General features: G+C 44.6%; 2 protein-coding genes across 3 annotated transcripts in view; both read right to left on the bottom strand.

Moving 5' to 3' along the window:
* Positions 1-9,857, bottom strand: part of agap1 (ArfGAP with GTPase domain, ankyrin repeat and PH domain 1) — a 342,978-nt gene extending 333,121 nt beyond the window's left edge. For both annotated transcript variants that reach the window (XM_084446818.1, XM_084446819.1), the window contains exon 1: positions 8,872-9,857. In XM_084446818.1, the coding sequence (XP_084302944.1) occupies positions 8,872-9,034 (163 nt within the window). In that variant the 5' untranslated portion in view covers positions 9,035-9,857. The remainder of the gene's footprint in view (positions 1-8,871) is intronic.
* A 481-nt stretch (positions 9,858-10,338) lies between these two features.
* LOC311315771 (fas apoptotic inhibitory molecule 1-like) lies at positions 10,339-11,798 on the bottom strand (the record flags this gene model as incomplete). Its single annotated transcript, XM_084446471.1, has 4 exons — positions 10,339-10,491; positions 10,658-10,707; positions 11,323-11,551; positions 11,685-11,798. 4 exons carry the CDS (start codon positions 11,796-11,798, stop codon positions 10,339-10,341), a joined length of 546 nt encoding a protein of 181 aa, XP_084302597.1.
* Positions 11,799-16,525: the final 4,727 nt, after the last annotated feature.

Here is a 16,525-nt window from a genome sequence, read left to right as displayed (position 1 = left end):
AGGGCGTTTATGACCGAATCATATCCAGTTTTGTGTCATGACGATCTAACTGATGAAGACGTGGCCTTGTCGTGTCTAAACTTGAACTGGCTAATATAGCTAGACTATGAAGCTGATTGCTATAGCTCAAACTCGTAAATCACCTGTTTGTTGTTAGGATGTGAAAACAGCATTACGCCGTTAGCCTATGTGAAGACTACGGTGGCCGACGCGTGCAAATCACAACTGCAAATCCGGAACACAACGGCAAGTTCAAAAAACACAACCATAAAGTTCAAACACAACAACAAAGTTAAAAAACACAACAGGAAGTCAGAAAACACAACTGCAAGTCGGAAACACAAATGCAATACAGAATACACAACAGCAAGAGAGAAAACACAATCGCAAATTGGAAACCACGATTGCAACTCCCAAAAACACGACAATAACCAGAAATCACATTAGAAATGTGTCAACCGGAAAGGGATTTACTACTTGTTGAATCTGATTCGGCAGCTATAGTGTCAATAACAGTGGGACATGTGCGGGAAGCGAATACTCAAATTAATTTGAAATGATACGTTTAATGACTGGGTTTAAGAATGGAACTATTTTTCTCCCACATGCAGGAGCCTATCTTGCCTCCTGCCAGTCTGTTATCTTGCCTCCTGCCAGGCTGTTGTTATAAATAAGAAGTTCTTAACTACTTGTCTGGATAAATAAAGGTTATTGATTGCTGATGAGCTAGCTAGCTCATTGATGTCATATCAAATATTGGACATTTTTATCTATAGCTAGTGACCTGCTTTAGGAGGCTAGTGGCCTCTAAGTAGTTTGCACAAAACAGCTGATCAGACGTTACGATGCATAGCTAGGCTCTAGGCTAGTCTATTTGACACCTAGATGGCAATAATAGCGAAAATAATGAAGATATGTTTTGAGTATATCTGTGGTGGTGATAGGATAACATTCATATACAGAGAGAGGACGAGTAGTTGTTTTGTTGTATATTATTTCAATATATAACAGAGATCATTCTCTACAAAATGGATTACATCCTAATTGTTTGGCCGTGAAAGCGCGCATTTCTGAGCGCCTGTGCCCTTTTTCAATTGTTAGGATTGTTAGAGGATAGAGCGTTGGCGGCTGCCTGGAGAAAAACGCTGTATACAGTCTTTTTCCGAGCGCTCCGGCTTTTTGAAAACATTGCCATCTCAACTTTTCAGAAAGGCGCTGCCAACGTCACTGCGGCTCTTTCAGGGCATGACTCGTCAGCTGTCTGGGGGTCCCCCGGGATCCCCAGACAGCTGACGAGTCATGCCCTGAAAGAGCCGCAGTGACGTTGGCAGCGCCTTTCTGAAAAGTTGAGATGGCAATGTTTTCAAAAAGCCGGAGCGCTCGAAAAAAGACTGTATACAGCGTTTTTCTCCAGGCAGCCGCCAACGCTCTATCCTCTAACAATCCTAACTATTAATTAAAAATATTTAATAGCCTGCCTGGCTATTAAAAGGAATATCTGAAAGTGGAAATAGTCGTAGAAATAATCAATGCAGCCAGCTGTCAGGGGCAGTGATGACTGATTAATAGCTGACTATTGTCTAGCAAGCTATCTGGTTACGTTTTAAAAGCTATATTTATTTACATGGACACAGTTCTTGGGTGCAAAGTTAAGTGGTCACGAAACAAGCAATAATTAGCCCATGGGCTTGCTAATGCTAGCTGTCCATGGTTCGGTTTTCCGTACTGTTAAGAATTTTAGGATCAAACTACACTGTGGTTTTGCATAGTGTTAAAGCATTTTATGGATCGAGCCTCAGACTTTCAAATCTGTTACAGCGTAGTAGCCTGTGAGAGAACTAGTGAGTATAGCCTATATATATATACACACCACTTCATTTGTTTTGTTTTGACAATTAAACGCTGGTACCGGGTCTCTGATTTTATCTGCATACTGTGCATAGTAGGCAGTGGTGTGAGTGGACTTTGTACTCGCAGCACTCCCATCATTTTGTGGTAGGCTAATCATTTCAGCCCTGAGGTGGTGCTGAAAAAGACAGCGAGTACCAGCACAGGTCCATGTGCGTATAGCCTACTCCTATAGTTTTCCAGCCTGGTATAAATAAATATTGAATGAATAGGCCTATTGTTCAATAAATCTATTTAGTTTTGCATGGACATTTCTCTGATGAAGGCTTGACGCTGAAACATCCATTATTGTCCAATAAATTGGAAATAGACAGTGAGTGTCGCGGTTCTTCTGCTTTTTTAGATAACACTAAAAATTAATTCACTTGTTATCCGGCATCAGCAGTAAAGGCTTGGTTTAATACTTAATTTTGATTAGTAAATTAGAGTTCTGGTTGCATATTGTAGGCTTAGAGTGGGAAAAGGTTGATGACAATAATTTACATTTTTGAGTTTTCAGAGTAGCCTAACGTTAGGCTTAGGCTATGAGCTGGGCAGTGCATCCACATTAAAAGGCTGCGTTTTTCGATTCCGATAGCTTCATGAAAACTTGGTTGTGGGTTATTCAATCTGATGGTAAGTACCCTAATGCATACAACCACACATCAGCTTTTGAAGATGTTTATTTGCAAGGACATGGAAGAGACATGAAAGCACCGCCATGTTAATGTCGATGGAAAAAACGTTTTCCCCTCCGAGGGGGCCGGGGTTAAATGCGCTCTGTCTGGACAGTATCTTTTTTGAGTAATCGGTTACTCGAGTAGGATCAGCTTAGGTTACTCGATTTCAAAATTAGTCGAAATTCCCATCCCTACTAGGTAGCCTAGCAACATAAACAATAACAATAGCTACCGTAAGTAGTTCCACTTCGTGAATCCCCTCTGCGGACTGATCTACACATCTACAACGGTCGTGTCAATACAAGTCAATGGATTTCATAAAATGATCAATAAAACCCTACAGGATTCATACTTTGCGGCGAATTTGATGCCAGAACACCAACAGACACCAATTACCCCCTCGGTGAGCTTCTTGTCTTTGAAATCGAGAGTTTAACATGTTTTTGAAAAAAAATTCAAGGTGCCCACCCACATCCATTGTATGACCAAAACAGTGGTAGAGCAATTTTCTGACTTTCTCAAAAGTGCTAGTTTTGTGAACGTTTTGATCTGAACCATTGTATATGATCTAGTGTTGTCACAATACCAAAATTATGACTTCGATACGATACCTGCCCAAAATATCTCGATATCGATACCGAAACGATACCACGGTGAAAATCTAAAGCATAGGGAAAAGTGATGGAATAATAGATGACAGAACATGGAACTTTTTTTTTAGTGCTCTGTTCAGTCTTTTTGCATCTTTTGAGTCTTTATCATATTTCCTGTAGCTTTCAAACACAGCTGGAAGGGAAGGCTGCCTTGACTGGGTGATTTGGGATTGTGTTGGTATCTGAAATCTGTATGGGGAGAAATCAATAAATTATGCCTATGTTGTTGCAAACTGTGAGATAATCAGAAGAACTTGAAAACCTTATTTTTATTATTATTATTATTATTATTATTAATTAATTAACCCAGGCCTTTTGAAGCATTTTTGCTATTCCAGATTATCAGAAGAGATAATTGTCTCACAGTTCTCTCGCCCTAGGAGGTTGGAGCAGGTATTGACTTTTTTTGTCACATGCGCTAGGCAGAGAGCTAGGCTTGCAGCTAGGCTGCAGCTATGCTAGCTAAAAGTATCATGCTACGGATGAAAATTAGCTTCTCTAGCTATCATCTGGTGCAATAAATGTATTGTGCATTCATTAGGGCTGCCCCCTGAAAGTCGACGCATCGAATCATCAGTCGGAGACCCTTAAGTCGACAGAGATTCTTTAAGTCGATTTCTGCTCCACTGTCAAGGACTAGGAGGTGGACTAAGATCAAGGACAGGCCAATCATTCGTTTTAGACCTAGGCTATTACCGTAGCTATTTGTTGGGCTGTAAAAGAAGAGTTAAGACTGAAATAGCAGAGGGAAGAAGGCAGGGAGCCCCTCTCCCCTCCGCTAAGCGTCTAGCCTAGCCAAGCCTACTATGCGCCAGCAATCACGTGCATTTCCCAAATGGAATATCACACTGCTTTCCTAAATCAATCTTCTTGTATATCCAATGGTAAAAATAGGGTCTCCCATAGACAGCTTGAGCTCTAACGTCTGTGAAAATGCTTTAGTGGCAGCCAAAACATTTCCTTGTTGACTGCTGCCCAACATATGAGCCTATTCGCGCAAGCTTTCAAATGCGCAGTTGAGGAGACTATCGTCAAATTGCCCAACCCTAATGTAGGATATGTGAAACTGTATAAAAACATGGGGCATCCGAAGTAGATGGACAATGCTAGATGATTCATGTTTAACAAGAAAACAGGTGTATTTTATTTAGGGATGGGACCGATCCGATCCAATATCGGTATCGGGTGCCGATACTCATGTAATTCATGGATCGGAAATTTCCGATCCACGTGCGGAGATTTCCGATCCGCCTGCTGTGTGCGCGCTTTCACGTTGTCTGCTGGAATGATTCCACAAGTGATTCCTGCCGGCTTAATTTTGCTGCTACACGCTAACCTGCTGGCTGGCTGCAAACTGTGGAATGGGACTTCCTAGAACGGAGGCGTGTCTCAATGAAAAACAATGGGAGTTATGAGACACGCCTCCATTCAGGAAGGTCCATTCCACAGTTTGCAGCGAGCTAGCCTGTAGGCTAAACTTCACAACATGTCCGCTGTATGGAGTTATTTTACTCTTGAAACACCGCAAAGCAAGACAGCAACATGTAATGTTTGCAAAGCCGTCGTTCCGAGAGGTGGAAGCTCTGTCGCAACGTACAATACTACTAATCTAATCAAACATTTGAAAAAGCACCACCCAAAAGAGCACAGCGAATATTTAGCCAGGGGGCAGAAAGATGAAACGAAACGTCAAGAATCACTCCTGGAGTCATTCCAAAAGCAGGCTAAACTTCCAGCAGACAACGTAAAAGCCAAAATGATTACAGAGAAGTTGCTCAACTTTATCATAGTCGACGACCAACCATTAAGTGTGGTGGAAAACGAGGGGTTTCGCAGCCTGATGGAGCACTTGCAGCCAAGGTATAGTCTACCATCCAGAAAATATATATCAGAGACTGCGCTACCCAAACTATACAGCCGAGTGTCGTCCAAGTTAGCTGATAAGTTAAAAGGAGTTCCAGCCCTGAGCTTTACCACAGATATTTGGACCTCGGATGTGTGCCCAATGTCACTAATCAGCCTCACAGTGCACTGGGTTGACTCTGGCGCACACATCCTACAGAGTGCGGTGCTTCAGCCAGTGTACTTTGTGCTGATCAGATGAAGCAGCCCATTGTATGCATTTTCTTTTATTGGGAGGGAGAGCAGTGTAGAGATGTTTACACTTTATTTCATATTTGACACTTGAAAACCGCATTGCTGCATAGTAGTCTCTACTTGATTTGTGTTTGTGCTGTTCACATTTATATGACAGGTAGGCTATTCTTTGCTTTTTGATTGTGTATATATTTGCACTAGTAAACGCTGCCTTGTTACACATTTTATTTCAAGTCAGACAAGTAAACCCTTGTGGCTGCTGGAGAGTGTATTTGTTGCACTTTTATGGAATTTAATAAATATTGATAATCAATTTTAAGCTTTTCTGACCTGCTTTTCTGAGCTTATACTTCCCTCAAGTACATGTCATACTTGCCTGTAGAGAGGAGTTTATTACAGCCTCATAAAATAAACAATAATAATAATAATATTCAAGCAAAAAGAGCTCTGGTATCGGAATAGTATCGGTATCGGCCGACATCCAAATTCAGGTATCGGGATCGGATCGGAAGTGAAAAAATGTGGATCGGTGCATCCCTAATTTTATTGTGCAGCCTGCAATTTTGAGTTGAAAGTTTCACAGCTCTCCCGACTCCGGCGGTCTCCCCTCAGCCTAGACATATGGGGGGGGGGGAGGAACGAATCTCCCGACATGTCACAAAATGGATATGAAGACAAAATGTTTAAGATATTGATAACCTGTCTATTAATTATCTCAATTATTAGTGGTCCAAACTATGGACAATGCAAGAAAGAGGGATGGGCTGCACTTGAAACAAGCTATCAAACACATTCGGAGGCAGCGGAGAGGATTTTAGCGGAGCGGAAATATGAGCAAGGCTAATAATTTATTTTGAAACTTATTCTACTTTTTTGTTCAACGGAAAATAATAAACACCAATCAAGGTAAAATAGCCCAATAAAGGCTATTCAAGCATAACCTAAATGGACGAAAGTTCGTTCAGAAAAAGATTGAACAAAATGAAGCATCCCTCCATCTTATTCCACAAACCGATAGCCAGGCTATTCTAGCTATTTAAAATGCTGTAATTATGTAACTGTCATTCTCGTTGATTTCAAATACCCTAACCTACTCAGAAATGTGCCTTGGCAACAATTGATTGTTTCTATAGGCTACCAATATAGGCCTAACCAAAATAATCACGGAAACTTGATGTCAAGTGATTTTCTGATAGCCAGGAGAAAGAGAAAAAACACATTGACGATTCGACGCGTCGCTTTGAACACCAAGTCTGAGTCGAATCACAAAATCCTGAGTCGAAGACAGCCCTAGCATTCATACATCAAACATAAGGTAAATGTAAGGTGCATTCCCCCTGACAAATAAAATGAAACTAAACATAAGGTAGCGTAAAAATATCCTTCGGTTGTATTCAGTACTGGTGTTGCTGTTGTGTGCATCTTATCTTCTATCACATTCACTAACCTGTTGCTCTTTGAATTGTTTGTGTAAGTTGGCATGTCTGTCTGCAAGATGCTTTGCTAGGTTGGTCGTATTGGCTCCCATTTGTAGCATTGTTTACAGATGGGCCTTGTAATGTCCGTGGGCTTGCCCTCACTGTCCGCTCTGTAAGCAAAATATGCCAGATTTCTCTGCGCGCATCAGCTTTATCGACAAGCTGTGGACAGTCGACATTTGTACTTGTAGCCATCTCAGATTAGCTACCGTCCTCTCGAACATGCTGCGTGCATATGAGGGGGGAAAACTGTTGCGCTGCTCGCTGCAGAGTGAGAGAGCAAGAGAGAGAGAGAGCACGCGCACACACACACATACTGCCCCGCGACTCGGGGGTCTTGGGAGAGAGAAGCAGAGCGCTATAGCCTACAAACAAAAACGGCTTCACTGTCGCATGAACGCGACTCAATATATACGGCTCTTATTAAAACACTGTCTTTCTTAAAGTATCGATACTTTAAAGTTGAGTATTGTAACGTTTTTGTACCGAGTATCGCGGTACTTTCCTAGTATCGATACACCGTGCAACACTAATATGATCATAAGTAACCTTAAAACAGGGCTAAACATTTTCCCTTTACTACTCCTTTAAGCATGGAACAAAGGGTGCCGAGAGATCAGGGCAACAGGTCAAGTTGAACAGCCTTATGTATGTAAAAGCATCTCATGTTTATTGTTAACTGTTACAGGACGCACCCCCCCCCCCTCTATTTCACGAAATATCAGCCATTTCAATGGGAATCACACAGTCCTGGGATAGAATTCAAGGGGTGTGGCTGGCATATCAGTTTTCCAAGCAGATTGGCCAGAAGAGAGGCCGGGGAGGTACACTCATTCAAGGTGACTGTAAAACGAAATCCTTAATCCCAATTTGATCTATAATCCATATATTGGCTACTTAATTATGATGGGAGAGTTAGATAAGCAAGCTCATTGGACATGTAAGGGGCACGTAGAAGCTCGGCATTTGAATAGTACAGTCGGACGAAACATGAGAGCTACTGTAAGATGACATAATGAACATGCATCACTCAAACATGCTCAAATGTACAAATGTCCTATTGGACAGGGCCAAAACTCAATCTAGGCCTACTATAATGCAACTATGCAACTGATAACAAAAAGCCACCTTTGATGAAGAGCCAGAGAAAGGCCGGGCATTAAGTGTTACGGGCTACTGTTGGATGATATCAGGTCTGTAACAATTATTGGTTTGATCCAACAGTTATTAGAAGAATAGCCATTTAGGGTACTAGCAGGGACCAAGTTTACCTAGGCCAAAACCTGCCCCAGACCAAAACCCCTTACAAAGGCCACCATGATCTGTCCTGTCTCTGCCAGGTAGTGTCCAAATAGCCTCTGCAAGCCGACTTCCATCACAGTGGCCACACGATTGGATACCAGTTACTGTGTGTAGGCAGGTATGAATCTGCTGTGAGAAGGTTACAAACTCAGTGGAGAAAGTGGATTCACTTGACTTTGCTGAGGCTCCCTCTAACCGGGGTAAGTGGGTCAACTGCACCTGAGCAAGTCCCCCAGCACACACATCACCCAGCCTCTGTGCAAAATGAATGCAGTCAGGGAATTGGTTGTGGGGTTGTAGCCTAATTCATGTCAACAACGTGCCCTGCATGACAATGCTTGTATGGTAGCAGCACATATGAATGCTCAGTGAGGTTTGAATTGAGTACCACAGGCCTACTCGCTGTTCAAGATCATTTCAAGCAATGCATGACGATAAATACACTACCAAAACAAATGAAACCCTCAAAGGTTATGACAGAATGCATGTCAGATTACTCTTAATATCTAGCCACACATTGGGCCAGCTGCGTGATCGTAGAATAAACCTCATTACGATTAGCTACAATAATTCTTCTACATATAGTATACATTTAATATATCAGTGAATGAAATGTAGGTTTGTTTAAAGAATAGCCTACAACAGCAAAGCACAACTGCAAATGTTTCACAAATACATTCAGAAACCTATATCAGTGCCATAGCAAACAGCACTGAAATACAGGCTTTGCATAATACTAATGCAGTCAATGCGTTCATATCTGTCGGCTATTACCTTCAATGGCGATGACATGCTCTCGTATTTGATTCTGTAGAAGCGGTTCCTCCACGCGTTCCAGCAGCTCATAGATGGAGTAGATGTTCGGATGGACGGACTCGAACCGCTGGATCTCAGATCGAATCGCTGCAGAATTCGCAAGGTGCTGCTGATAGTTCATGGTGCAAGCTGGTTGTCGCCTTTTCAGCTCAGCCTCAGATCCAGGTTTCCAAAATAGTAACGTTAGCTAGCAAGCAAGCAGGTTGGATTGCTCACAGTTGCAAAGTGAAGCTAGCCTTTAGTCCTCTTATGCCACAACTAAGCTTGTTAATGGTATTTTATCTTGTCAATTTTAATTTAACGGGTAAAGTTAACATATATAAGAAACATTGTCTGTAGAAAGCTTAAGAGAAAAAATGCCCATGTAACTAACTGTTAGCTAGCTAGCGAACGTTCCCACTAGTGTTTCCAACAAAACGACCCGAGCTCTCCAGACTTGGAATCCTAAAGGAGTGACAGTTGTGTGGTCGGATGGGCAATACTTCCCCATATCCTTTCTCCGTCCTTTGCGGATTAGAGATTTGTACAAAAATGGGGAGGCAGCAAGCTAACGTTAGCTACTATGATTCACATTTGCTTGGTTAATCTCATCCAGAAATTGACGAATAGTCACATAGCGAACAAACCTGGCCAGGTTCAGAAACACTGCCTAGAAAGGCCCTCCTGCTAGCTGGCTAGGCTAGCGACGTCCAAGCCGGACACAAAACTCGCGAATTTATCGGACCCAGTCCGCTTCCAATAACAGACCGATAGAGCAACGATAGCAGTTATTCTTAAAGAAGATCAAACCACCGGGGCAGTATTATCACACTGGTACTAAAAGCAGAAATCATTTGCCCACGCTAATAACACAGCTAAATCAGTTAGCTAGCTACTAATCGTGGCTGGATGTGTATTTTCTGCGCAGTCCCAACCGTCCGTTGGTTTGTTTCGCGTGCAGCAGCACACGGACCGCGCGCTCAGACCACAGCTGGCTCAAAACTACAATGGTTCGCGAGAAAAAAAAAGTCTGTGCGATCAAAATAATTGTGTGTGATGAGATCAATCAATATTTACAAAGTGCTCTCTGCTATCCACAAACACAGGGGCATTTTCCCTTCCTCCTGTGCAGAGTTCCATCCCGTCTGTATCCTTGTCATTCCTGAATGTTTCCTCCTGGAATACGTCCCTTGGTTTTGAACTCATGAGGGTACTTATTGCGTAGGGTGTGCGCATATAATTGCAGAAAACATACAATTGCAAAGTAAAGGCTATTATTGCTTTCAGTTTATTCATTGCAATGTTGGTCTGGTCTGGTTAATTGATTAACTCCATTAACAAGCAAGTATATGTTTATTGGTTGATTGATATTTTCAAACAATTCTTGTCATCAAACAGTCCTCAATTTTACAGAATGATCGTTCATCCAGGCCTATTCCTTCAGCTCTATGCAGGCCTCAATGCTGCGACCCTCTCTCCGTCGACTATCAAATTGTGGACGATGCCTCCTTGTTTCTTCCCACTGCTCATGGTCTGGATGCAGCATTCGTGCTCTCCTAGCATGAAGTGTGTCTCTGTGCCACCATCCACAAATTCTCCCTAGAGATTTCACATCACATTTCAATATGCTATTGGAATAGTGATTATAATGGCTAATGTATGTGAACTGTAGCCTAGATGTACTTTGGCTGTAGTTATTTTACACATGAACACAATGAATGTCAGATATACGTAGTGTATAGTCTCTTGTTGTGATCTCACTTACCATGGTTTCCATCTTCTGCCCATTGCACCATACATCCATCGTATCCTTTTCTGTACAAAGAGAGATATCACGTTTCCTGAACTATGACAGTACAGAGATGTTGTAATACCCTCTCATAACCTGAGTAGATTATGCTACTGTTACGTGTAAGTACAGCATTAACCTGTTTTCCTGCACACTAGGGCACTTGGATCCACTTATATCCTTTGATTGTGCACTTGTGCACTCCTCCACTCCTCCACATTGACCCTCTCCCACAGTGATTCAAAAGCAAGGGAATGTAAGCTCTTCTGTGGACCATCCCTATGCTTTATCTGTGACAGAGGCCACAAATGCACACTCCATGAAAAAGGGAGGAGAGCTAGGAAACAGACTTGTTCTATCGACATATCACATTACTTAATACCTGTCATATATGGGAAAGATAATCACGAATGTTCTACCTGAAACTTTTGAGTTACATATATCGGCACATTTTCAAGCTTAATAGTTGATTATTGTACTGTAGTATCTGGCCTACATGGGCACAGGCTACTGTTAGGTAAGCTACATATCGGTAGCCATTAAAAATACAGAAAATGTAGCATGTATTGTACAAAACCCATATGATATGTAACCAAGCCTGTCAGTTGGACTACAGTATAACACATTTTGTTGATGCTTACCAAAGACAATTCTGCAGTCAACACCATCCACTTGCATTACCCATGTCTTGGTGACTTTGGATTTGTCATCAACAAATTTCTCCAGACTCTTGCCACTGACTTCCAAGGAGTACTCGTAGGCAAAGCCACTAACAGCCTCGATCTGTATCGTTGCTTTGGTGTCCATGCCTCCGACCGTGAAGGTTTCCTTTCCAACGAGCTTAAACATCCAATCTTTTCTAATGACCTCCTGTTGAGAGAGAAATACAGTACATGCAGCCAGCCTGTTCTCTTAAATAATGTTCATTGTGTATAAGCTACAAACAACTGTATGACACAGACTGAAAAGCATTGCAGATAACAAGAAACATGCCAGGGCCTACCTTTCCATTAATGTAAACAACCCGCCTCCCCGTCGTTGTGCCATGAACAAACTCAATTCTGTAAACACCATCACTTAGCGCCACTTCCCAGACACCCACCACGTCCCCACACATGTCAACTCGGTATTTCTAGTAGACCAAGACACAAGATATCTGAAAGCTCATATAAATTTCCTAGCCGAAGACAAGTCTCTTCTTGGTATGCAATGTTAGTGTGAGTGCCCCTCTGTCCCTCTCTGCTCTGGGTGTCTGCTCAGCAACAAGAGCATTAGGGTAAGAGGCTTATTGGTACAAGCGGGTTCTCTTTGCAGTTACTGCCACCAGCAATTAGGGTGCTCTTTATGAGTCTCTTTTTAGAAGAGTGAAGATCCCTCTTCCTTTGGATGACATTACACAAATTACTCCCAATATCTTTAAATACACACATACAAAAGTAGTGTAGGCCTTACCTACTTGAATTCTCAGAAGAACATTGTTCCAGCTCATTTCATTGATATGTTTTCAATATATATTTGTCATCACAAATTTGACTGAGGATTGTCCTTGAGTTTTCAGTTACTGACTATAGCCTACTACCGAATACATATTCTCTATCATGTAGTGAATATGAAACGAGAATTCAAGATCCAGCCAGTAGATGGTAGTACCTTCTCTTTTATAACCCACATTTTGCAGAATGCTAATGCAACACACCTTCAAATAGTTTAAATTAAACAGGCCTAGAGATCACATCGACCTACACATATTTTGATATAGTAGGCTATCTCACTGTAAACAATCATGTAGGATAACTTTATTATGTTTATTTCTCAAATTATCATTATTTATCATATTCAGTCCAAAATAAATCACATTATTCAATCACATGACAGCCATATAATCCTATATTCTCTACCTGGGTTCATGGATCGTGTTTTGTTTTGTTTTCCAGGAGATTATAGGTGGGCGGTGTCGAATCTTGAGAGGGCTGTGAGATCTAAGACGTCTTCATGGTCCAGAGGGTGAGTAATTTCTCCGGTTACTAGAAGCGTTGGTGGGGGACGCAGAGGTTCGCCATACCTTGCAAGGTAATCAGACCAAGGAGGTTTTATAGTAGCCTAGTCAAAACTCGAAACTCAAAAATATTCGTTTTTCAAGTCGTTGGATACGTGGAAATAAGCTTCAGTCGTTAAAAAACGGACAATTTATGTAGCCTAAATCCACAGAGAATCTAGTATCGGCTTCTGATACGAAATTTAAGGAATGTCAAATAGCCTAGATCTCGTAACTGAAGTAGGCTATCAGATGGTCGTTTTGAGATTAATATTTTAGTTTGAGGACTTTTTTTGGGCATTTTCCTTATGTCTAAAGGGTTTGTATTACATAATAGCGTATTTTGCATCATTTTCTTTTTGTGTACAGTTATGACAACAAAACAACACAAACTGCGAATTTAACAGCAAATTGCATGGAGTAATGACGTCATTTGTGTTTGAAAGTTTGACATTAGAATAACAGAACTACAGCAGCCAATGGTCCTCCATCCTGTAATCTCATCGATTGTTTTTCATTGACGCTGCAATCATGAAGTGGACACTACATTTTGGAGTATTGATATTGTTGTTGGCATGGAGTGCAGGAGCTTATGATAAAGTCTACAGAAGAACCATTCTTAAACGCACTTCTCTCCAAGGAGTAATATCAAACTCAACAGCACAGAGTTCACAACAAATTGTGACCAATGGGGATGGGGACGATATTGCCTCTTCCACTGGCGATGGCAGTACAAGGACATTTCATTTGACAGGCCATCATGACAATATGCAGGAAGATCAGAGATCTAACTCTACAAGAAGAGGAACTGGACTGATCAGAAATATGATGCAAGGGAGAAAAAGAACCATACCAGAGACCGCTGCAAGCCTGTCCAGTACACAGGAAAACCAACCAGGTAAACCAAACCCTCCAACCAGAGCACTCTCAGCTTCCCTCAGCTCCCTCAACGTCTTGGCCAGCTTTGCAGGGAAGAACCGTGTCCTGGTCATCTCGGCCCCGCGCAGCAATGACGGCTACTACCGCTTGATGATGACCCTGCTCAGACAGGATGTGCACTGTGAGATGGCAGAGCGTCACATGCAGCAGATCATCATGTTCCACCAGGAAGGAGAGATGGGTGGGAGGGTGCGTCAGGTCAACAGCAGGGGGCAGGTCTTGGAGCAGCCCTTGGACCCGACCCTGGTCCCCAGGCTAATGAACTTCCTCAAGCTGGAGGAGGGGAAGTTCGACATGGTTCTCCTCAAAAAGAACCTCCACGTGGAGGAGAGGTACCCATACCCTGTCAGGCTGGAGGCCATGTATGAAACTATCGACAACAAAACCAACACCACAAACAAAACCTACTACACTTGACTGAAAATGAATGTTTATTAATAGCATTAAAAACATTTTTATTTATTTCGAAATTTTCTTTGCACTGTGTACTGCCGCCCACTTTGTCATCAACAAACATGTAATATATGTATTATGTCTGGTCTCTTATAGCAAGAATATGAAGTGCCCATTGCCATGAAAGCTGTGTTTGACTACATAGACACATTTCCCTCACAGATCAAGGAAATGGAGCAACAGAAAAAACAAGGTTTGACCTGCAAAAGAGAAGACAATTCTAGATCGTTAGAGAACTTCCTGTGAGGGTTTGGTTTTGGGACCCAGGCGCAACAGGAAAGGAGGAGGCAAGGAACGGTAAAGCCCGGAGGGGCGATTTAATAAGATCAAAAAGGGGGATGTGGTAGTCGTACAGCCGATGGTCAGGCAGGAGCGTGGTAGTCGTACAGGCGATGGTCAGGCAGGAGCGGGGTTGTCGTACAGGCGATGGTCAGGCAGGAGCGGGGTTGTCGTACAGGCGATGGTCAGGCAGGAGCGGGGTTGTCGTACAGGCGATGTTCAGGCAGGAGCGGGGTTGTCGTACAGGCGATGGTCAGGCAGGAGCGTTGTCGTACAGGCGATGTTCAGGCAGGAGCGGGGTTGTCGTACAGGCGATGGTCAGGCAGGAGCGGGGTCGTACAGGCGGTGGTCAGGCAGGAGCGGGGTAATCGTACAGACGTGGGTCAGGCAGGAACTGGAGAGATGAGGAGGGGAGGCAGGGTGAGTGAGAGTAATCACAAACGGGGAACGGGAAAAAACACTACAAAATACGGTTAAGGAGATTGTAGGCTAGGCTATACTTTACCACAAGAGTATTATGGTAAGATCTGGCGATGAGTGGAGTGTAGACCAGGTTCTTGTAGAGGTTGAAGGTGATTGCAGAACGAGGGACAGGTGTGGTGATGATAATTGGGAACCGGTGAGTAGAGCCGCGCCAGCGTCATCGTCGGAGACGAGCGCGCCGTTCTTGTCTTTGCGCACGGGCCGATGTGCTGGGCATGTCGGGATCCGATTCTTCGTCACCGGAGAGGGAGGAGACTGCCGAGTCCGCGGAGCTGGCCGGAGACGGGGAACGCCCGGTAGTGGGGGGAAACTCCGGAGAGCCAGAGCGTTGTATGCCCGGGCCGATGCGACGTGCGGTAGAGCGCGTAGGACGCCCCGAGCGCGCAGCGGGCCCAGAGGGGAGAGAGGGAGACGGGAGTGGAGGCGAGGGCATGCGAGCCGTAACAGGACCCCCCCCCCGAGGGGAGCCACCTGGCGACCGACCGGGGGCGTCAGGATGGGCCCGGTAGAAGTCCCGGAGGAGAGACGGGTCCATAATGAGCTGCCTGGAGATCCAGCTGCACTCCTCGGGGCCGTACCCCTCCCAATCCGCCAGGTATTGGAACCCCCGACCCCGGCGGCGCACCTTCAGCAGCCGCCGAACCGTCCACTGGGGATGCCCGTCGACCATCTGGGGAGGCGGAGGAGCTGGGGCAGAAGGCATGAGAGGACTCGAGGAGACAGGTTTGATCTTGGACACATGGAATACAGGGTGTACCCGCATGGAAGCAGGGAGCTTAAGACGTACCGCAGCCGGGTTCAGGACACGGTCGATCTCGAAGGGCCCAACGAAGCGCGGAGCCAGCTTCTTGGAGGGGACCTGGAGCGGAAGATCAGCAGTGGAGAGGTAGACACGTTGACCGGGCCGATACGCCGGAGCAGGAGTGCGGCGGCGGTTGGCACCGCGGCAGGAGCGTTCGTTGGAGCGGAGCAGGGCCCTGCGGACCTCCCTCCAGACACGGCGACAGCGGCTGAGGTGGGCCTGGACGGAGGGGACGGAGGCCTCCGACTCCTGGAGAGAGAACAGCGGGGGCTGGTACCCGAGGGATGACTCGAACGGAGACCTGCCAGTGGCAGCGCTGGTCAGGGCATTGAGGGAGTATTCGACCCAGGGCAGGTCCTTGCTCCAGGAGGTGGGGTGGAGAGCCGACACACAGCGGAGAGCGGACTCCAGGCTCTGGTTGGCCCGTTCGGCCTGGCCGTTGGTCTGCGGGTGGTAGCCAGAGGAGAGGCTGATGGTGGCGCCTATCTCCTTGCAGAAGGCCCTCCAGACTTGGGAGGTGAATTGAGGCCCACGGTCCGAGACAATGTCTCCGGGGAGACCGTGGAGCCGGTAGACATGCTGGACGAGGTATTCGTAGTGGCCACGGGAGGTCTTGAAGGCGGTCTTCCATTCGTCCCCCTCACGGATACGCACCAGGTGATAAGCGTTTCTGAGGTCCAACTTGGTGAAGATGGTGGCACCGGTGAGGGGTTCAAAATTGGAGCTCATGAGGGGGAGTGGGTATTTATTCTTCACCGTGATGTTGTTGAGCAGCCTGTAGTCGATGCACGGCCTCAGGTCTCCTCCCTTCTTCTTTACAAAGAAGAACCCCGCTGCCACCTGGGAACGAGAT

Source organism: Borostomias antarcticus (genome assembly GCF_949987555.1).
Source record: "Borostomias antarcticus genome assembly, chromosome: 12".
Taxonomy (NCBI): Eukaryota; Metazoa; Chordata; class Actinopteri; order Stomiiformes; family Stomiidae; genus Borostomias; species Borostomias antarcticus.
This window is presented reverse-complemented; position numbering and strand designations above follow the sequence as displayed.